Raw genomic sequence first — 23,070 nt, 5'->3', positions numbered from 1 at the left:
CAAGACCAGCCTGGCCAACATAGTGAAATGCTGTCTGTACTAAAAATACAAAAAAATTAGCTGGGCATGGTGGCGGGTGCCTGTAGTCCCAACTACTTGAGAGCCTCAGGCAGGTGGATCACTTGAGGTTGGGTGTTCAAAACCAGCCTGGCCAATGTGGTGAAAGTTTGTCTCTACTAAAAATACAGAAATTATCCGGGCATGGTGGCGCATGTCTGTAATCCCAGCTACTCAGGAGGCTAAGGCAGTAGAATCACTTGAACCCGGGAGGCAGAGGTTGCAGTGAGCTGAGATTGTGCCACTGTACTTCAGCCTGGGCAACACGGTGAGACTCTGTCTCCAAAACAATATAAATTAATTAATTAATTAAATAAAATAAAAACTTTTTTTTTTTTTTTTTTTTTGAGACGGAGTCTCGCTGTGCTCCCAGGCTGGAGTGCAGTGGCGTGATCTCGGCTCACTGCAAGCTCCGCCTCCCAGGTTCACGCCATTCTCCCGCCTCAGCCTCCCAAGTAGCTGAGACTACAGGCGCCCGCCACCACGCCCGGCTAATTTTTGTATTTTTAGTAGAGACGGGGTTTCACCATGTTAGCCAGGATAGTCTCGATCTCCTGACCTCGTGATCCACCCGCCTCGGCCTCCCAAAGTGCTGGGATTACAGGCTTGAGCCACCGCGCCCGGCCTTTTTTTTTTTTTTTTAAAGACAGAGTTTGTCGCTCTTGTTGCCCAGGCTGGAGTGCAATGGCGCAATCTCACTCACTGCAGCCTCCGCCTCCCGGGTTCAAGTGCTTCTGCCTCAGCCTCCTGAGTAGCTGGGATTACGGGCATGCGCCACCATGCCCGGCTAATTTTTTTGTATTTTTGGTAGAGACAGGGTTTCTCGATGAAAAAGATAGATTTTTTTTAAATTCCTGCTCTCCAGATTTTTATCATTAAACTTACATTTCTTAATATAAAAGCACCATGCTGCAGATTTGCTTGTGAGTCCACTTGACAAAATGTTTTTTCCCCAGCTTACCCAACAAAACTTTTTAAAAGTACAAATTCAGAATTTTTGTCTTCCCTAAAATCTTTGAATAAAATTAGCACTCCAAGAAGATGTTGTGTTACCAGTTGGTTTGCATATTTTGTGCGTATTAAATTCTTCTCTAGTTCAAGAAGGATTGAAGGGTAATAAATTTGTATGTAGTAGATGGTTTGGAGGAGAGCTTTCTGAATTATTGGTGGACTATACATACCACTTATTTTGCAATAAGGAAGCCAGTCATTCTCTCTCCTTAATTAAACTTAGGCTGACAGTTTTTAGTGTTCCAACAATTTATGTTTTGTTTTACATATAAACAGATGTAAACTTAGGCTGACAGTTCTTAGTGTTCCAACAATTTATGTTTTGTTTTGCATATAAACAAATGTAAAGAATTTTGTATTTGTGTCTTATACAAACATATATTTGAATTTTGTAGAGAATCATAAAATTGTTTTGTAAGGATTATGAAATGATGAGACTTCAGTATCTAATTTGAGATAAATAAATGTCTGTGTCTAGGGTATAATGTGTTTTGGGACACCTGCCTGGATGACTAAATTCCCTTGTATTTATTTGCATAATTAGAGAGTACTGACTCATGATTCCCATTGTTTCTTGCTAATGTGGGAAAACACGAGGAGAATTAAACTAAAATATAACAGCAAATATAGTCAACTACGTGTAAGACAGTATACAGCTCTTGATTTCATTTCAGTCCATTATGTCATCTGGGATCAGCTTCAAGATAATTGAGAAGAGAATGAGAAAGGGTATAGATACAACAATATAAACTATTAGTTAATATTAGCTGAAGTTGAGTGAGAGTATATTAAATTCATTTTATAATTCTCTGCACCTTTGGAAAATCTCCCACAGAAAAAAGTAGGACAGAAAGTGTAACATTTTATTCAAAACATGAACTTCTCTTAAGTTCAAATGTTAAGTCAAATGTTTAACAGTTCTGAAAGCAATCATGTGATTCAAACTCATGACAAATTTCCTTAAAGTTAAGAAGGAAGTAACTTTTCCTTGTCTCTAATTTAGTTACCCTGAGATATAGTTTATATCAGAAAAAGATAAATACTTGATCTTTATTATACCAATTTTTAAAATAATAAGTTGGTTCTCTAGCATCCTCCAAAGTTGGCCAACATTACCGATGTGTGTGTGTGTGTGTGTGTGTGTGTGTGTTTTTAGACAGTCTCACTCTGTTACCCAGGCTAGAGTGTAGTAGCTTGATCACAGCTCACGGCAGCCTGGACCTCCTGGGCCCAGGTGATCCTCCCACCTCAGCCTCCCAAGTAGCTGGGACCACAAGTGCATAATTTTTTGTAGAGACAGTCTCATTATGTTGCCCAGGCTGGTCTTGAACTCATGTACATAAGCAGTATGCCTACCTCAGCCTCCCAAAGTTCTGGGATTATAGGTGTGAGCCATGACGTCTGACCAACTTTTCTTGTTTAGCAATATATATGATTTGGTTTTTGCCTGTATCCATGTATATATGTCTCTCCTGCCTTCTCTCTCTGTTTTTTCACTAAATATAGGCTTAATCTTTTGGCAGTTAAGTATTCTTTTTCTCTTTTTTTGGAGATAGAGTCTTGCTTTGTCACCCATAAGCTCACTGCAACCTCTGCCTCCTGGGTTCAAGCAATTCTCATGCCTCAGACTCCCAGGTAGCTGGGACTACAGGTGTGCACCATCACGCCCAGCTAATTTTTTGTATTATAGTAGAGACGGGGTTTCGCCACGTTGCCCAGACAACTGTTCTCAAACTCCTGAGCTCAGGCAATCCACCCGCCTCGTCCTCCCAAAGTGCTGGGATTCCAGGCGTGAGGCACTGCGCCTGGACTCTTTTTCAAAATTCTTGTTTCAAGTGTGGATAATGTAGTTACACATGGAAATTGTTGGTTCCACCCATTGTGAATACAAAATGTTTGAATTTGATTTGGTCCCTTGGGAATTCTTTTTGAGGCATTTGGAGGCAGAACCATAAGACAGAGCAAACTGAAATGCTTAACATTGCTTTTGTTTTTTTTTTTTTTTTTTTTTTGAGACGGAGTCTTGCTCTGTCGCCCAGGCTGGAGTGCAGTGGCCGGATCTCAGCTCACTGCAAGCTCCGCCTCCCGGGTTCACGCCATTCTCCGGCCTCAGCCTCCCGAGTAGCTGGGACTACAGGCGCCCGCCACATCGCCCGGCTAGTTTTTTGTATTTTTTTTTTTTTTTAGTAGAGATGGGGTTTCACCGTGTTAGCCAGGATGGTCTCGATCTCCTGACCTCGTGATCCGCCCGTCTCGGCCTCCCAAAGTGCTGGGATTACAGGCTTGAGCCACCGCGCCCGGCCTTAACATTGCTTTTTAAGAACTAGCAGAGCTTTTTCATTCACTGTGTATGGCTCAAAGTTGAGAATTTCCCTAGAGACTATGTGCCTGTTGCATTATTAATTATCCTGTGTTTAAGCCATTTAAGTCCAAACCAAGTGACTAGTTCATAAACCTTTGTTTTCCTTATCTTTAATGTCACAGCAGGTCACGGTGGCTCACGCCTGTGATCCTAGCACTTTGAGAGGCAAGGTGGGAGGATTACTTGAGCCCAGGAATTCAAGACCAGCCTGGGCAACATAGTGAGACCTCATCTCTTAAAAAAAAAAAAAAACAAACAAAACAGAAAACAGAAATCCTGGTTGGGCACACTGGCTCACACCTATAATCCCAGCACTTTGGGAAACCAAGGCGGGAGGATCACTTGAGCCCAAGAGTTCGAGACCAGCCCTGGCAACATAGCAGGACCTCGTCTCTACAAAAAAGAAAATTTTTTGAGACAGAGTCTTGCTCTCTTACCCGGGCTGGCACGATCTTGGCTCACTGCAACCTCTGCCTCCCAGGTTCAAGCATTCTCCTGCCTCAGCCCCAAAATTTTTTTTTAAACTAGCTGAGCAGCCGAGCACGGTGGCTCACACCTGTAATCCCAGCACTTTAGGAGGCTGAGGCTGAGGCGGGTGGATCATGATGTCAGGAGTTCAAGACCAGCCTGACCAAGATGGTAAAACCCTGTCTCTACTAAAACTACAAAATTAGCCGGGTGCAGTGGCAGGCACCTGTAATCCCAGCTACTCAGGAGGCTGAGGCAAGAGAATCGCTTGAACCCAAGTGGCAGAGGTTGGAGTGAGCCAAGATAGCACCACTGCACTCCAGCCTGGGCGACAGAGTGACACTCCGTCTCTAAAAAAAGCTAGCTGAGCATGGTAGCATATCCATATAGTTCCAGCTATTCAGGGGGCTGAGGTGGGATCACTTGAGCCTGAGCCTGGGTGGTTGAGGCTGCGGTGAGCTATGATCGTGCAACTGCACTTTAGCCTGGTGACAGAGAGAGACACTATCTCTAAAGAAAAGGAAAAAGTTGGGCCGGGGGCGGTGGCTCACGCCTATAATCCCAGCACTTTGGGAGGCGGAGGCGGGCGGATCAAGAGATCAAGACCATCCTGGCTAAAATGGTGAAACCCCATCTCTGCTAAAAATACAAAAAATTAGCTGGACGAGGTGGCGGGCACCCGTAGTCCCAGCTACTCGGGAGGCTGAGGCAGGAGAATGGCGTGAGCCCGTGGGGCGGAGCCTGCAGTGAGCCGAGATCGCGCCACTGCACTCCAGCCTGGATAACTGGACAAACAGACATTATATCTCATGATAGAAATACACACACATACAAAAGGAAAAATTCCACCAAGTGAGTGGAATATGAGTCAATGTCATGAGGAAATAAACGTTTTTCCTGTAGTGAAAACTTATTTGCTGGGTGCGGTGGCTCACACCTGTAATCCCAGCACTTTCGAAGGCCAAGGTGGGTGGATCACCTAAAGTCAGGAGTTCAAGACCAGCCTGGCCAACATAGTTAAACCCCGACTCTACTAAAAATATAAGAATTAGCTGGACCTGGTGGCACACACCTGTAGTCCCAGCTACTGGGGCAGCTGAGGCAGGAGAATTGCCAAGATTGTGCCACTGCACTCAAGCCTTTGTGACAGAGTGAGAGCCATCTTAAAAAAAAAAAAAAAAAAGAAAGAAAAGAAAAAGAAAACTTATTTATCCTGGGCTGGGCGCGGTGGCTCACGCCTGTAATCTCAGCACTTTGGGAGGCCGAGACGGGCGGATCACGAAGTCAGGAGATCGAGACCATCCTGGCCAACACAGTGAAACCCCATCTCTACTAAAAATACAAAAAACTAGCCGGGCGTGGTGGCGGCTCCTGTAGTCCCAGTTACTCGGGAGGCTGAGGCAGGAGAATGGTGTGAACCCGGGAGGCGGAGCTTGCAGTGAGCTGAGATCCGGCTGAGAGCCTGTGCGACAGCCAGACTCCATCTCAAAAAAAAAAAAGAAAACTTATTCATCCTAATGTTTAGTTTTCAAAGGGCTTCCTGACCACAATTTGTTAAAAGTTTTAACTCAACAGAAGAAACACTGTATTTAAATTAAAGCAACTTCTGAAGTTCCAGAAGATTTCCTAGAGAATTTTTATCTATACTGTTGATTTTTTTTTTTTTTTTTTGAGACGGAGTCTCGCTCTGTAGCCCAGGCTGGAGTGCAGTGGCCGGATCTCAGCTCACTGCAAGCTCCACCTCACCGGTTTACACCATTCTCCTGCCTGCCTCAGCCTCCCGAGTAGCTGGAACTACAGGCGCCTGCCACCTCGTCCGGCTAGTTTTTTGTATTTTTTAATAGAGACGGGGTTTCACCGTGTTAGCCAGGGTGGTCTTGATCTCCTGACCTCGTGATCCACCCGTCTCGGCCTCCTCCCAAAGTGCTGGGATTACAGGCTTGAGCCACCGCGCCCGGCTTTTTTTTTTTTTTTTTTTTAAGATAGAGTCTTGCTCTGTTGCCAGGCTGGAGTGCAGTGGTGCCATCTCAGCTCACTGCAACCTCCGCCTCCCAGATTCAAGCGATTCTCCTGCCTCAGCCTCCAAAGTAGCTGGGACTACAAGTGCGCGCCACCACAGTCAGCTGATTTTTGTATTTTTAGTAGAGATGGGGTTTCACCACATTGGCCAGGATGGTCTCGATCTCTTGACCTCGGGATCCGCCACCTGGGCCTCCCAAAGTGCTGGGATTACAGACGTGAGCCACCATGACTGGCCACTGGTGAATTCTTATTACCAGATCATTTAGATATCAGAAAGGCGGGGGAGCACAAATGATAAAAATAACAGAGTCTAAGTAGAGATTCTAGAGAACTAAAATTTACTTAATGTCTACGATGCGCCAGGTGTTGTCTCGATTTTTTTTTTTTTTCCATAGACAGGAATCTCACAATGTTGCCCAGACTGGCCTCAAACTCCTGGGCTCAGGTGATCTTCCTGCCTCAGCATCCTGAGTAGCTATGGCTACAGGTGCGTGCCACTGTGCCTGGCTTGTCTTAAGGGTTTTATGTGTATTATCTTGCCTAGCATCAGATAGGTCAGAATTAGAGCCAGGATTCAAACTCTTATTATTTTGGTTATGTAGCATATACTTTCCCCCAATATATTGCGTCTCAAAATGCTTCTGGTGATATAGAAGAGTATGGGTTTGATCTATTAAGTGTCACCGTTGAGAACAGAACCTCATTGTAAGTATTTTGGTTTTTCACCTAGGGTATCGGTACAGCAATTGGAGAGCTGCCTCCATATTTCATGGCCAGAGCAGCTCGCCTCTCAGGTGCTGAACCAGATGATGAAGAGTATCAGGAATTTGAAGAGATGCTGGAACATGCAGAGTCTGCACAAGTAAGAACAGTGGGGATAGAAAATAGAACACTTTACTTATTCCTAAAGAGGCTATTAAGGTAAAACTGTTAGTAGTTACTCTGAAGAACAAAACTGCTAAAGTAAAAAAAAAAAAAAAAAAGAAAGAAAAGTACTACTTGATATAGAATATTTAGAAAGGTCAAAATATAAAAGATAATCTTGATCTTAGAATAGAAAATTACAGAAAAATGCAATAAGACAACTCTTAATACACTAAAACACCTTGTCAGAAACCAGGGTAAATTAATGTTGCCAGTGATGTTAAGGAGCTGAAACTTGCTTTCTCCATTGTTTGTTTAGAGATATTACCAAGCAGACTGCTGCTTTGAGTCCAAAATAATAGAACTTCTGAATTAATTGTTAAACATAACATCAAAGGCCAGATGTGGTAGCTCACTCCTGTAATCCCAGCACGTTGAGGACCCAAGGCAGGAGGATTGCATAAGCCCAGGAGTTTAAGGCTGCAAGTGAGCTATGATCATCCCACTGTACTCTGGCCTAAGCCACAGACCCTGTCTCTAAAAAAAAAAAAAAGAAAGAAAGAAATCTTACTATATGGCTATATCTATAGTGGCCCTTTCCTCCCTTGAAAGCAGCTTCATTCTGTATTCCACAGAGTGTGCAGAGCTGCTGAAATGTTTGCTAAGGGAGTATATGAATTATATCAAATTCTTAAGTAGTTACTAAAACTTTAAACTAGTAAGCAGTATGTAGTAGTATATATGACAATAGTAATAGTAGAACTTTTTCTTTCTTTGCTTCTTTCTTCCTTTTTTTTTGTTTTGTTTTGTTTTGTTTTGTTTGATTCAGGGTCTCACTCTGTCACCCAGGCTGGAGTGCAGTGATGTAATCATAGCTTACTGCAGCTTCAAACTCTTAGGCTCCAACCGGGTGTGGTAGCTCATGCCTGTAATCCCAGCATTTTGGGAGGCCAAGGTGGGCAGATCACTTGAGCCTAGGAGTTTGAGATCAGCCTGGGCAACAGCGAGACCTTGTCTCTACAAAAAATTTTTTTCTTTCTTTTTTTTTTTTCTTTTTTTTGAGACGGAGTCTCACTCTGTTGCCCAGGCTGGTGTGCAGTGGCAGTCCCGAGTGGCTGGGACTATAGGCGCCTGCCACCATGCTCAGCTAATATTTTGTATTTTGTTTAGTAGAGACGGGGTTTCACCATGTTAGCCAGATGGTCTCGATCTCCTGACCTTGTGATCCACCCGCCTCAGCCTCCCAAAGTGCTGGGATTACAGGCATGAGCCACCACGCCTGGCCTGCAAAAAAATTTTTAAGCCGGGCACGGTGGCTCACGCCTGTAATCCCAGCACTTTGGGAGGCCGAGGCGGGCGGATCATGAGGTCAGGAGATCAAGAGCATCCTGGCTAACACAGTGAAACCCCGTCTCTACTAAAAATACAAAAAATTAGCCGGGCATGGTGGCAGGTGCCTGTAGTCCCAGCTACTCGGGAGGCTGAGGCAGGAGAATGGCGTGAACCTGGGAGGCAGAGCTTGCAGTGAGCCGAGATCGTGCCACTGCACTCCAGCCTGGGCAACAGAGCCAGACTCCCTCCAAAAAATAAAAATAAAAAAATAAAAATAATTTTTAAAAAGCTTAGCTGGGCCTAGTGGCGCATGCTTGTAGGTCCTAGCTACTTGGGAGGCTGAGTTGGGAGGATCACTTGAGACTGGGAGGCAAAGATTGCAGTGAGCCCTGATTGTGCCACTACACTCCAGCCTCGGCAACAGAATGGGACCGTCTCAAAAAACACAAAGTTATTCACCAGCCTCAATCTCTCAAGTAGCTGGGACTACAGTTATGTACCACTATGGCCAGCTAATTTTTATTTTTTGTAGAGACAGGGTCCCACAATGTTGCCCAGGCTGGCCTCATCTAAACTCCTAGGCTCAAGTGATCCTCCCACCTTGGCCTCCCAAAATGCTGGGGTTACAGGCGTGAGCCACCACGCCTGACCTGAACTTTCTTTGTGAATAATATTTAACAGTTCAAACTATTCAGCAGTTCAGTCTTTCCTTTGCCTCAGTCAGATTAATGAATGCCCTGGAGTATTCTAGACAGTGTCCTCAAGATGAGCAAGGTAAACTTTCAAAACAGAAAAATACTATATGCTAGGCCTAGGCAAGCAATAACATAATTGGTTGAGGCTTTTTTGACCTAATCACAATCTGTGTATCAGCCTCTATCTCAATTATCTCAACAGAGTGTTTCGTTTTCAGGAAAATTCCTAAGAACATTGTTGAAAGATTGAATCTCCATCTTCAAGTCAGATAGGCTTTTAAAAAATGCATTATTACCCAGATCTTTGGGAGGCTGAGGCAGGAGGATTGCTTGAGGCCAGAAATTCAAGACCAGCCTGGGCAACATGGCAAGATCTCATCTCTACAAAAAATGAAAAATTAGCTGCGGCCGGGCGCGGTGGCTCAAGCCTGTAATCCCAGCACTTTGGGAGGCCGAGACGGGCAGATCACGAGGTCAGGAGATCGAGACCATCCTGGTTAATATGGTGAAACCCCGTCTCTACTAAAAAGTACAAAAAAAAAAAACTAGCCGGGCAAGGTGGCGGGCGCCTGTAGTCCCAGCTACTTGGGAGGCTGAGGCAGGAGAATGGCGTGAACCCGGGAGGCAGAGCTTGTAGTGAGCTGAGATCTGGCCACTGCACTCCAGCCTGGGCGATAGAGCGAAACTCCGTCTCAAAAAAAAAAAAAAAGAAAAAAGAAAAATTAGCTGCGTAGGATGGTGCATTTCTGTAGTCCCTGCTACTTGGGAGGCTAAAGCAGGAGCATTGCATGAGCCCAGGAGGTCGAGGCTGCAGTGAGCTACATTTGCACTACTGTACTCTGGGCAACAGAGCAAGACCCCACTGAAAAAAAAAAACAAGAAGCATGATGAAATAGAATTCAACCAAGTATGGTTATAGTTTTTAATTAAATACAAAACTTTCAAATGTGAATTTAGAATAGCCAGATATAAAACAAATGAAATAAAGAGCCATGAACATCTGCTCTTTGTGAAAAGAGCAAGTTGCCCTGGTATCTGCTTTGCCTTATCTGCCAACCAAATATTATGCCTGTCATGACATCATAATGTTTATATTAATGCTAATAATTATTACAAATATAAACTTTTTAAATTATTTTTAGCATTTTAAAAATCCAATATCTAATATGACCCTTGTGTTAACTCTGAGGGAGTTTGGAAAGGTACCATTCTTCTAATTTTATAGAAAACTGTAGATCTAGTTGTTACTTCCCAAATTTCACATACTTATAGGTAGAACAAAAACTCAGAATGCCAGCATTACTGGTATATTCCGATTACTGAAGCCAGTCTGTCCACAGAAGTAGATGGGTGAGACTTGTGACAACTGATAGTTCTTTGAGTTATGGCACTAACTAATGTATATCATTTAACATCTCTAAAATTCTTTTTTTATCTATATGAAATCAGCAGGTTGAAGTGGAATAAGTATAAGGTGGCTTACAGCTACACATTTTTATGCTATGACTTGGATTCCAAATGGGTATGAGAGTTATTCTCTCATAAGTAAACTAAGGTACTATGATTATTTCTCCTTTTTTTAAAAAAAAGCTTTTTTTCTTGGAATTAACATTTTCAAATTTGCATAATCTCTTTAAATCTCTGGCTTGCCTTCTCTCCCCTCCAACAGCTCTGTAAAAACACCTCATGATAACACAAATAAAATTATATCAACTCCATTTTTTTTTTCATGAAGTGATATCTCTAGAGCCCTCCCTGCTCCCACTTCATTCTGGAATTGCTATTCAGTTGGCCTTCCGCACAGTTGCTTCTGTCTTGGTTCAGATTTCTTGTCTTCCTCCTTCTTAATTTACACCCTCATTTTGCTTGAACATATTCTGCTGTAACTTCCTGTGAAAGGGGGAGTAAATGGAAAAATGTGATACCTTACATTCTAAACTAACATGTTCTTCATTCACAATTAATTAACTGAATATAGGATTGTGGGTTGAAAATCACTTTCTATACTTAGAATTTGGAAGGCATTGTTCAATTGTCTTCAAGTTTCTGTAATTGGTATCCAGAGGACTGATGCCCTTCTGAGTCCTTTTTATAAGCAGTCTACTTTTGTTTTGTTTGTTTGTTTTTCTCTCTAGAAGCTTTTAGGTTCATCATCTGAGGTATAGTCTTTTTAAAATGTATTCTGGGTTTGGCACGGTGGCTCACACCTGTAATCCCAGCACTTTGGGAGGCCGAGGTGGGTGGATCACTTATGGTCAGGAGTTCAAGACCAGCCTGGCCAACATGGTGAAACCCTCTCTCTACTAAAAATAAAAACAAATTAGCTGGGTGTGGTAGCATGCGCCTGTAGTCCCAGCTACTTGGGAGGCTGAGACAGGAGAATTGCTTGAACCCTGGAGGCGGAGGTTGTGGTGAGCCAAGATCATGCCACTGCACTCCAGCCTGCACGACACAGCAAGACTCCATCTCAAAACAAAACAAAAAACAAATAAAATGTCCTCTGATAGGTGCTCAGAAAACTTGTTCCTTAGTTTTGGGAAATATTCTTGTATTTTTTATGTGAGAGTTTTCCCTCTTTAGTCTCTATTCTTGCTTCCTGGAATTCTAGTTGCTTCAATGTTAGGCCTTCTATGCCCATCCTTTTAATTTTTTAAACCTTTTTGCTTCTAATATTTATCTCATTTTACTACCTATGAGATTTCCCAAGTTTATCTTCTAAGTCTTATATCAAAATGTTTTTCTGCTGTTACATATTTATTTTCAAAAAGCAGTTTGTATGTATTTTTCAGGCATCATCTTTTCTTTGTTCAATTTGGAGTTTGAGGCTTTCCTCAAAGCCTGATAATCCTTATTTGTCTGTTTATATGAGAATAAGACACTTAAAAGCTAAGTGGAAGCTGTGTGTGTAGAGGCCAGGTGTAGGATGGTGAGGCTTCCCTATTGTACAGTCAAGTGGCATCCAGGCTTAATATTTACTGAGAACCTCCATGTATCAGTGTCTATTGATCTTTTCTTGGCGATAGTTCAGTTTCTCCATGATGGATCCTTCAATTTCTTGCCTAGGCAATACAGACAGTCCCTGACTTACAATGGTTCGACTTATGATTGTTCACCTTTACAATGGTATGAAAGTGATATACATTCAGTACAAACCATAGGTCAAATTTTGGATTTTGATCTTTTCCCGAGCTAGCGATATGTGGTACCATACTCTCACTCAATGCCAGGTAGAGCAGTGAGCCACAGCTCCCAGTCAGCCAGGTGATCATGAGGGTAAACGTCCATACTCTGCAGTATACTGTAATTTTGCCCAACTATAGGCTAATGTAAGTCTTCTGAGGATGTCTAAGGGAGGCTAGGCTAAGCTATGATGTTTGGTAGGTTAGACATATTCAATGCATTTTTGATTTATGATGTATTCAACTACAAAGGGGTTGAGACACGTCACCCATTGTAAGTCAAAGAACATCTGTATCAGCCTTGCTGCTGACATGCTAAAGCTTGACTGGGGAAGAGTGATTAGAGATCTCCATTTAGTATGTGGACTGTTGCTTAACTCACTTTCTGTTCCGTCTGTGAATACCTACACAAACACAAGCACAAGTATGTCCAGAGCCCAGAACATTCACTTTTGTCTAGAGACTATGTCTCCTACTGATATGAGAGAGAGAGTTGCCTGGCTGTGCTGAGTAGGGATGGGACCTGGGAGTCTTTTGCATTCTCCTTGTTTTCAGCCCTATGCCAGCCTCTTCTGGCAGTTCTGCTGAAGAGCTCTTTTGGAGTTTTGTGGGGCAAAGTATTTTGCTTCTCTTCCATATCCCTCCCCTGTACGCTCTCAGGTATAATCTTTTCTTCTATTTCTCCTGTCCTCATTTATTAATGCTAACTTCATCAAATATTGAGTTCTCGTTTCTGTTTTCTATGTTATGGGGTTGTTTTTAGAACAAAGAGTATTCCAGTTGTCTATTACTGAGCAACAAATCACCTCAATATTTAGTGGTTTAAACTAGGAAAAGTCATTCGTATTGCTCACGGAGTGCAGTGAGTGCCTTGTCTCTGTGTGATATCTCTTAGGGATCCCATCCATAGCACACCCTATGTTGGCTAGAATATCAGACTAGAAGACTTATTTCATTCTTTGCAGGGTTTTGATTTTAGAATTTTAAATAATGAATTTCATAAGCTTATTGCCATCTAAAAGCTCAATTCCAAAAACTAAGATATTCTAGAATTTGATGAAGAATTCTTTATTTTATCCATATAATTTGAGCTCTTGAAGACTTTGACCATTTCTTTTCTCAGTCTTTATCTATCTACTGTTGGGGTAATAATCTTTTTCTTACATCTCTTCTGTCCCTGATTAGTTACTTTTTGAGGGGATCTTCTCTAATTCCACTTTTTCTTTGAGTCATGGAAACCAGACTGCACACAATACTTCTGTTGGTTATGGGGTTTGGCTATTTTCATCCTGCAAAGCCAATAATTAAAATCACTATTTTAAGATAAACTGTACATTTCTCAGTCCCTAATTTCGTATTTGCTTGTCTATATTGAAAAATCCAGTGAGCAAAATGTACACACATACTGTTTCATGTTCTTTGTTAGAAATCATATACTGTTGCCTGGTGCAGTGGCTCACACCTGTAATTCCAGCACTTTGGGAGACCAAGGTGGGCGGATCACTTGAGGTCAGGAGTTCGAGACCAGCCTGGCCAATGTGGTGAAACCCCATCTTTACCAAAAATACAGAAAATTAGCTGGGCATGGTAGTAGTACTGTGCTTACCATACTATAATGTAGCAATATTTTCTGGTGCCATCTCGGCTGACTGCAACCTCCGCCTCTTGGGTTCAAGCAACTCTCTTGCCTCAGCCTCCCAAGTAGATGGGATTACAGGCGTCCACCACCACGCCTGGCTAATTTTTTGTATTTTCAGTAGAGATGGTATTTCACCATGTTGGCCAGGCTGGTCTCGAACTACTGACCTCAGGTGATCCACCGGCCTGGGCCTCCCAGAATACTGGGATTACAGGCGTGAGCCCCTGTGCCCAGCCTGATTTTTCTTTTCTTTATTCCTTTTCATGATTTTTTCACCAGTTTCCATCAATTTTGTGGCTTATTACAGATTTCAGTGGATGTGGATATAATTTTCCTTACATACTTTTTCCCAGTTTCAGATAAGTTGTATAAGATTTTTAATTTTTATTTATTTGTTTATAGTTGTTTTTCAGTTGAAGGGGTGAGGGAGAATAGGTGGAAAGAGACTGTTCCGGTTTTCCGTGTTATAAATTATCTGAGAGGTTACTAATGTTTTAACTGTTGTTCAAAGGAGAGTTTCTTGCTATGGCTTGGCAAAGAAGATTTTCAATGCTTTCAATCATGAATTTGTCTTAGTCCCTTTGCTTATATTACGTTTTACAGATCTGCGTATGTCTTAATTATACAAGTGCTTTTAGTAATAAGATTCTTACATTCCAGAAGTATTGTAAAGTAAAAAGTGAAAGCTCACATACCTTCTCCCCAGCATAGTAGGGTAATAATCACTGTATTCCAGACTGCTTTCTTTGCATACATAACTTTTTATAAAAATTAGAATCATACCATAAATTTTAGTCACAAGTTCCTTTTTCACAGTATCATAGACATGTGATACCGATGTTATTATAAAATTATTTTTTATTACAAAGTGATACATCTCATTGTAGAAAATTGGTGAGTGCCCTTTAGTCTTTTCTCTATAAATTTTTATATACCTAAGAGTGAAATCATATTGTTTGTTGTTTTGTGACTTGATTTGAATCTAAAAATGTGAACATTTTTCCACTCCATCAAATATTTTTACATCTTTGCTATAACAAGTTTTTTTCTTATTACAAAGTATGTTTATTATAATGAAATGCTGAAAATACAAATAAAAAAGAAGAAATAGAATGTTCATCTAACTGGTGCATGTATCTATTTTTTATAACGTATTTTTCATTTTCTTACTGGTTTACATATTTAAGAAGATGCTCTTTGTCATATGCTACCAGTATTTTTCCTTATTCCCAGTAGTATTTCCATGTCATTTACTGGGTATGTTTTGTTATATTTTACTTTTTTTGAGACAGAATCTCCCTGTGTTGCTATGCTAAAGTGCAGTGGCGTGATCTTGGCTCACTGCAACCTCCGCCTCCCAGGTTCAAGTGATTCTCCTGCCTCAGCCTCCCAAGTAGCTGGGATTATAGGCACATGCCACCACGCCCAGCTAATTTTTGTATTTTTAGTAGAGACGGGTTTCACCATGTTGGCCAGGCTGGTCTCGAGGTCCCAACCTCAAGTGATCTGCCAGCCTCGGCCCCCCAAGTTTTGGGATTACAGGCGTGAGCCACCGCGCCTGGCTTGTATTTTCTTTTAATACTTTTATGGTTTTATTCTTTTATGTTTAAGTCTTTAATCTATGAAAATATTTTTACATATGATATGATGTAGGAATCTTTTTTCTTTCTTAGGTAATTAACTAACTGTATATTGTTCCAACACTGTTTTCCAAGTGATTTTAATATCTTAGTTTAAAAGATACTGGGTTCTTATTTGCTAAGCTATAACTTTACCGACATCTTTCTAATCACAGCTTATTGGTTATCATTTACAAATTCTTATAGTAATCAATTTAGCAAAGATCCAAAGTTTATCTGACTTTGTTGCTGGGATCTGGTTATAGATAACGTGTATTTGGTAAAACCTCCAATTTGATAGAAGCAATAAAATATGGAAAAGTTGGGTCAACTGTAGCTAAAACAGCAAATTAAGTAAAATCAGTAACTATGAGTGGAAATTTAAATTTTAAGATTGCATGAGAATGAGTTAGAAAATATGGTTTTTTATTCTTGAAGGGAAAACCCTTTAGTAGAATAAGTTTATCAGCCAAAAAAGTAAAACAAACAAACAAACAAAAAAAAACACTTGGCTCTCATTGCTTTGCCATGTGCTCTCCAACTAGGTTAAATGGTGTATGTGATTTTACTAAGAAATTGTTGTGGCCGGGCGCGGTGGCTCATGCCTGTAATCCCAACACTCTGGGAGGCTCACGTGGGTGGATCACCAGGTCAGGAGATCGAGACCATCCTGGCTAACACGGTGAAACCCTGTCTCTACTAAAAAATACAAAAAATTAGCCAGGCGTGGTGGCGGGCGCCTGTAGTCCCAGCTACTCTGGAGGCTGAGGCAGGAGAATGGCATGAACTTGGGAGGCGGAGCTCGCAGTGAGCCGAGATTGCCCCACTGCACTCCAGCCTGGGCAACAGAGTGAGACTCCGTCTCAAAAAAAAAAAAAAAAGAAAAAAATTGTTGTTATGAAACAATTTTATTTGCTTAAATTCCAGTGTTGACTAATGGTTGGATGTCATACTATAGATGTTTTACGGGGAAAAAAAGATGATTAAAGCATTTATTTGTATTCTGATTTATTATGATACCTGCTGTATTTTTCTGAGTACAATGTTGAGATTAGGCAGTATTTTTCCACTAAGCTGACTTCCTTTTGCTCTTGGCTTTCTATCATGTTTCCACTAGATGTCTGTGAGAGGCAGACATGAATGAATGTAGCTTCCTCTGACCTTGAGCAATTTTAGCGTCATTTATAAGAGTTAGGTCTAGATAGCTGTTTATGTGCTTTGTTGACCATTTTATGCAAGGTTTAATTATTATCTTTATGATCGTCTTTTCCTTCTTGGTTCCTGTGTTCTGTTAATGTTAATCACCATCCTAACAATCGCTTTGGGTCAAAATCTGAGTCATCTGACTCCCGCCTTTCCTCCCATCCCCAGTAATTAATTCTTTAAGGCCTGTTGATTCTATCTCCATAGTATCTTATATGCCCTCTCTTCTCCCTTCCCACTACTGGTTCAGGCCTTTATTATCAACCCTTACCTAAGTATTGCCAGCGGCTTCCTAGTAGGTCTACTCTTTACTAGTTTTTTTCTCCCAATGTTTTCCCACACAAAGTAACCAAAATAATTTTCTGAAAAATATCTCTACTTGTGGAACGTTGCTGCTCAAAAATCTGTGATGGCTCCCACTGTGTATAGAGTGAAATCTAAACTATTTAACCCAATTTTCTTCATTACTTGGCCCCAACCTACAACTATTTCTGATTTCCCTTTAACAGTTTTTTATCCTCTGCATTGATGGTTTTCAAGTTGAACTTTAAAAAGCTGCTAGAATACCCATTCAACATCAAAAATTGTGTGTGTCTGTGTGTGTGTGTGTGTGTGTGATTAGAGGGAGGGAGGGAGAGAAGGAGGGAGGGAGGAAGAGGGAGAGAGATTTCTTTTATTTAAAGAACTCTGAAGTTTTTAAGTTTAAAAATTACTGACCTGATCATTTGCAATAATTTAACTTTTTCCTCCACCACTATGCGGTATTGTTCTTTTTCATAACTTTACTTAGTATGTCATTTCTTCCCATCTGCATGTCTACTTTTTAATTTTCTTACCTTTTGATTTATGTGCTGCTGGCTTCTTTGTGAACTATTTTATGATTCCCTTCCTACCCCTACCTCACCCCCTTCACTCCTCTCAAATTGTCTCTGAATTCCTATCTCAGCCCAGCTATGTCTTTCTTGTGTCACTTATCACATTCTACCTTCTTTTAAAACTATTTATAGACTTTTCTTATCTCTCTAGGAGTCTATAAACTCCTTCAGAAGGGGGCTTAAAAATGTGTGTAGTTTCAACAGTGCCTGCCTACTCTTGCACATACTACTCATGCAGTGGATACTTTGAATAGATGATGAAATAACAGTAAAAAAAAGTGTAGCATTACATGAAACATGTCCGTTAATATTCAGTCTTATTTTGCTGCAAAATGTAAAATGTAATTGAACACCAGTAATTTTACAAAGAAAGGAAGATTTAACTGTTTTGCATCTTTGAGTTTAATAGTCATCTGAGAGCAATTGTCATCTGAAGATAATGTAAAAGACACCAAGTTAAATGACTTGCAAATTTTTTTAATTTTTAAAATTTTTTTAGACTTGGAAATTTTAATTCACATTGAGTAAAACAACTTTTGTAAAATTATATATTTTATACTTTAGAAATAAATGAAGATTCTTGTGATTTGTTTATTCTCTAAGCTATATAACCAAAAGGGAAAATTAAAGATACTTTAGGAATTAAAGAATTTGAAAAATAAAAGAACTTATTTGCATGATGTATCCTGAAAAATTAGGGCAGCCAGTATTACTGAAATAACGGAGGAGTCTGGGAGTGGTTGTGGTATTTTTGTATTTAAAGCTTACACAATAGAGGAGAAATGTTGTTGTACATATTTACTTACAAGAATATGTTTTGAATAAGTTTACTTTCCTAAATGCCGTCTGTTTTAATGACCTGCTACTTGGATTCTTTCTCACAGTGTTAGGTTGCTGACTATGTGAAATTTCCTGCTGCTTCTTATTGCTATCAGAATAGGAAATTTAAAATTAAATCAGAAATATAAAAGTCTTAAAACTTCACGTTTTCAAAGAATATCGTGAAAACATATTCAGGCTCATACCTGTAATCCCAGCACTTTGGGAGGCCAAGGCAGGTGAATCATTTGAGGTCAGGGGTTCAAGACCAGCCTGGCCAACATGGTGAAACCTTGTATCTACTAAAAATACAAAAATTAGCTGGGCATGATGGCAGGCACATGTAATCCCAGCTACTTGGGAGGCTGACGCACGAGAATTGCTTGAACCTGAGAGGCAGAGGTTCCAGTGAGCCGAGATCACACCACTGCACTCTACCCTAGGTGACAGAGTGAGATTCCATCTCAAAAAAAAAAAAAGAAAAAAGAAAAGAATATGAGGTTTTTGGCCGGGCGCGGTGGCTCAAGCCTGTAATCCCAGCACTTTGGGAGGCCGAGACGGGCGGATCACGAGGTCAGGAGATCGAGACCATCCTGGCTAACACGGTGAAACCCCGCCTCTACTAAGAAATACAAAAACTAGCCGGGCGAAGTGGCGGGCGCCTGTGGTCCCAGCTACTCGGGAGGCTGAGGCAGAAGAATGGCGTGAACCCGGGAGGCGGAGCTTGCAGTGAGCTGAGATCCGGCCACTGCACTCCAGCCTGGGCGACAGAGCGAGACTCCGTCTCAAAAAAAAAAAAAAAAAGAATATGAGGTTTTTTTTCCTCTATTTTCCTATCAATTAGCTTGTCTTTCTGTTGAGTATCGTTCATGAGTCTGCAGACCATTTTAGGCTGAATATTTCCCCAAAGGCTATTTTGTAGTTTCGGAATTTAATCTTATTTTAAGGGAACATTTTTAGGTTCTATTTAGGACTATAGTAATTCAAGTAATTAATACTCAATAATTGCTACCTACTCTGTATATTGAAGCTAAATCCCCAAATTGAGTTTTAATACTAGCATCTTTTACCTTACTAATTTGTATTAAATTTAAGGCTGAAAAAAGTCTTATTTTTTAGCTTAATAGGATCTTTGTCCTTTTCAGAAGTTTCTAGCTATTTACATTATTTTACTAGTGAAAATATAAAACCAAAAAACAGTTTATCCATTGTAATGGTAGTTATGACCAATGTCTTTTTTTTTAATGTAGTAAAATAAAATAGACATTTATCTAGTGAACATCCCTTTCCAAAGTATAGGGTCAAAGTGAAGGATTCTTTTGATAATGATAGAATATGTGTTTGATCATTTGAGTTTAAAGACTATGGGAAAGGAATTGATAAGATTATTTACATACTCACGAAAAAGTGCTTTGGCATTCCACTAATGCTATTCTCTTAAGCACATTTTCCTATGAAGTGTGTGCAGTTGCAGTTGCCTACACTGTGTCAATGCCTGCCGGTTTTTCCTGCTATGAAGTTTTTCCTTTACATATACAGATTCATGAAAGAGTTTATGGTGTAGATGGTCTGAAACTAAACAGGACACATTTTCATACACTTTAGTACCATTTGAACACTCCGGGTGTCAGTTGTTGCTGGGACCTGTTTTTGACTCTGATGAACCTTTACTGGTTGTGGTTTGTCTGGCCATCACATGACTTCTCTGAAAATTCCCCCTCCCCTTCATTTCCAGTAAACTGTTTGAGCAGGAGTGAGTCACAGTGAAACCAGCTTCCCTGTAACCACAGGGCTTGTTAAAGAATTTGTCAACGTGGACTCTAGAGGGTTTGCATTAAGCTTTGCAGTAACTGTTATGGTTTGTGTTCTGTCAGGAGTTCCACAGAAAAGCTTCCTGCTCGCAGGATCTCTTGCTTGTTTGCAAAGAGTTAAACTGATAAACTTTACCGTAGTGAATATGAGAGACACATGTTAAACACACTTCTTTATCATTAAAGGCATTGTCAAAACTACCAAGAATTAGTGTAGTTTCTCTTTTCATAATCAACCAAGCACACCCCAATAATGTTTAGTTTTTGAAAAGGCGGGCCTGGTAGATAGTCTTTCATAGTTGGCTCATGATTTTATCACAAAGTACCATCAAAATTAAGCAATTTTAAGTGGTCTTGATCGATTCTGTTACAGGATATTTTGACTATTCGCGCAGTTAGGTGTGGGTACCAAAGGTAACTTACTTGCATTTTATTCATCAAGAAAAGGTAGCACTTAGAGTAATTCTGGAGTTGTAATGTCTAAGCACACTTAGCATGATTTATAGTGGAATTCTTCATGCCCCTTTTACTTGCTTTCTCTAGAAGCATTTACTTTATTTTGAACTCTTGCTACCTCAATCACAGACTTTAATCTTTCTCCCTTTTAATTTCTTCTATTTCTTTAACTCATTCACATATTATCAACAAGGAAAGACAGTTGCAATGTGATGCAAGCTGTTAATTGAATGGTCAATGGGAAACTTGTCTTCTCACCATACATTCCCAAGTTCATTTCTTTTTACATGCACATTACTGTATTTAGCCTTGTCACCTTTAGCTAGACTTACTTATTTAAAAAATAAATTTAGGCCAGGCACAATGGCTCACGCCTGTAATCCCAGCACTTTGGGAGGTCAAGGCGAGTGGATCACCTGAGGTCAGGAGTTTGAGACCAGCTTGGCCAACATGGTGAAACCCCATCTCTACTAAAAATACAAAAATTAGTCAGGCGTGGTGGCAGGCGCCTGTAATACTAGCTACTCAGGAGGCCGAGGCATGAGAATCGCTTGAACCAGGGAGGCAGGGGATGCAGTGAGCTGAGGTCGCGCCACTACACTGCAGCCTGGGTGACAAAGTGAACTTTGTCTCAAAAAAAATAATAATTTAATTTAGTGAAAACTTTTAAACTCAACCTCCTAAAAATTACTTTTATTCTGCTTACACTTTTGTAACAAAATAGGAAAAACATTCTAGAAAATGTTGAAGCTAGTTATTCCTCACAGGAAAAAAATATACAATAATGAAGTTTAAAATTGTTTATGTTCTAACCATGCTGTCAGTCATCAAACTAAATTAAAAAAAAATTATTTGTTTTGATGACAAAGCAATTATCATTGAAACCAGATGACTTTCAAATGAAAATAAGAGGTTAATACAGCCTAATCATTAACAAGGAAAGTAAGAATAAATATTCAAGGTTTTTCTTGTTAGGTTGCTTTGCACATTGGAGTAGAAAATAGTTTTGGGCCGGGCACATTGGCTCAGGCCCGTAATCCCAGCACTGTGGGAGGCTGGGGCAGCGGATCACAAAGTCAGGAGCTCCAGACCAGCCTGGCTAAGATGGTGAAACACCATCTCTACTAAAAATACAAAAATTACTCAGGTTGTTGGAGGGCCCCGGTAGTCCCAACTACTCAGGAGGCTGAAGCAGGCGAATCACTTAAACGCGGGAGGTGTCAGTTGTAGAGAGCTGAGATCCTGCCACTGCACTCCAGCCTGGGTGATAGAGACTCACTCTCCAAAAAAAAAAAAAAAGAGAAGAGAAAAGAAAATCGTTTCGTGGCCAGGCATGGTGGCTCACGCCTGTATTCCCAGCACTTTGAAAGGAAGCTGAGGCAAGCGGATTACCTGAGGTCAGGAGTTCCAGACCAGCCTGGCCAATAATGGCGAAACCCTGTCTCTACTAAAACTACAAAAAAATTAGCTGGGTGTGCTGGTGGGTGCCTATAGTCCCAGCTACTTGGGAGGCTGAGGTAAGAGAACTGCTTGAACCCAGAGGCAGAAGTTGCAGTGAGCCGCAATCACGCCACTGCACTCCAGCCTGGGCAACAGAACTAGACTCCATCTAAAAAAGAAGAAAGAAAGAAAGAAAATAATTTTCTGTTATGTTGGCGTGTTCTTTTCACTTCCACACCTGTTTCCAGATATGGGGGCGGAAAAAGCACTGGATAAGCGTTAGATTACCTTTGTTAAACTAAAGGGTTTTTTTTTGTTTTTTTGTTTTTTTGTTTTTTCAGTTTTGTGTTTCAAACACCTTTTATAAAATGCCTTTAGAAAGGCCCCTTTTGGGCCGGGCACCGTGGCTCACACCTGTAATCCTAGCACTTTGGGAGGCCGAGGCGGGTGGATCACGAGGTCAGGAGATTGAGACCATCCTGGCTAACACAGTGAAACCCCGTCTCTACTAAAAATACAAAAAATTAGCCTGGCATGGTGGCACCTGCCTGTAGTCCCAGCTACTAGGGAGACCGAGGCAGGAGAATCCCTTGAACCCAGGAAGCAGAGATTGCAGTGAGCCAAAAAGAAAAAAAGGAAGGCCCCTTTTGGCTGAGCTCTGTGGCTTATTCCTGTAATCCCAGCACTTTGGGAGGCCAAGGTGGGCAGATCACGAGGTCAGGAGTTCAAGACCAGCCTGGCCAATATGGTGAAACCCCATCTCTACTAAAAATACAAATACTGGCTGGGCGTGGTGGTGCGCACCTGTAGTCCCAGTTGCTCAGGAGGCTGAGGCAGGAGAATTGCTTGAACCTGGAAGGCAGAGGTTGCAGTGAGCCAAGATTGTGCCACTGCACTCCAGTGTGGGTGACAAAGCAGGTCTCAAAAAAAAAAAAAGGCCCCCTTATTGAAACTTGGACCAACAGACTACTTACACTTCTTTATTTTTGCTTATGAGTTTGTAAATCAGTAACATGCTAAGTACAAACTCACTCTGTTATATAACTGCTGAGTGCTTTGAGGGGTACATCAGAGTTTAATGGGAGACCTGGACAGCAGAAAACTATTTTGCTCATTTCCTCTTGCAAAAGTGCCTTTCTTTCTAATTAGCCAAGATATTTGGTTTGTCACGATCAATCTGCAGTTCTTTCTGTCTTTTTTTTTTTTTTTTTTTTTTTT

The 23,070-nt window shown here is 40.9% G+C and overlaps 1 protein-coding gene across 1 annotated transcript in view; it reads left to right on the top strand.

Annotated features, from left to right (window-relative positions):
• Nucleotides 1-23,070, top strand: part of VMP1 (vacuole membrane protein 1) — a 116,523-nt gene that overhangs the window by 37,836 nt on the left and 55,617 nt on the right. The window contains exon 7 of the mRNA XM_025361854.1: nucleotides 6,651-6,782. Coding sequence (XP_025217639.1) covers nucleotides 6,651-6,782 — 132 coding nt within the window. The remainder of the gene's footprint in view (nucleotides 1-6,650; nucleotides 6,783-23,070) is intronic.

The sequence above is a fragment of the Theropithecus gelada genome, chromosome 16 (assembly GCF_003255815.1).
Source record: "Theropithecus gelada isolate Dixy chromosome 16, Tgel_1.0, whole genome shotgun sequence".
NCBI lineage: Eukaryota > Metazoa > Chordata > Mammalia > Primates > Cercopithecidae > Theropithecus > Theropithecus gelada.
Note: the sequence above shows the minus strand (reverse complement) of the source record. Positions and strands in the feature narration are given on the sequence as shown.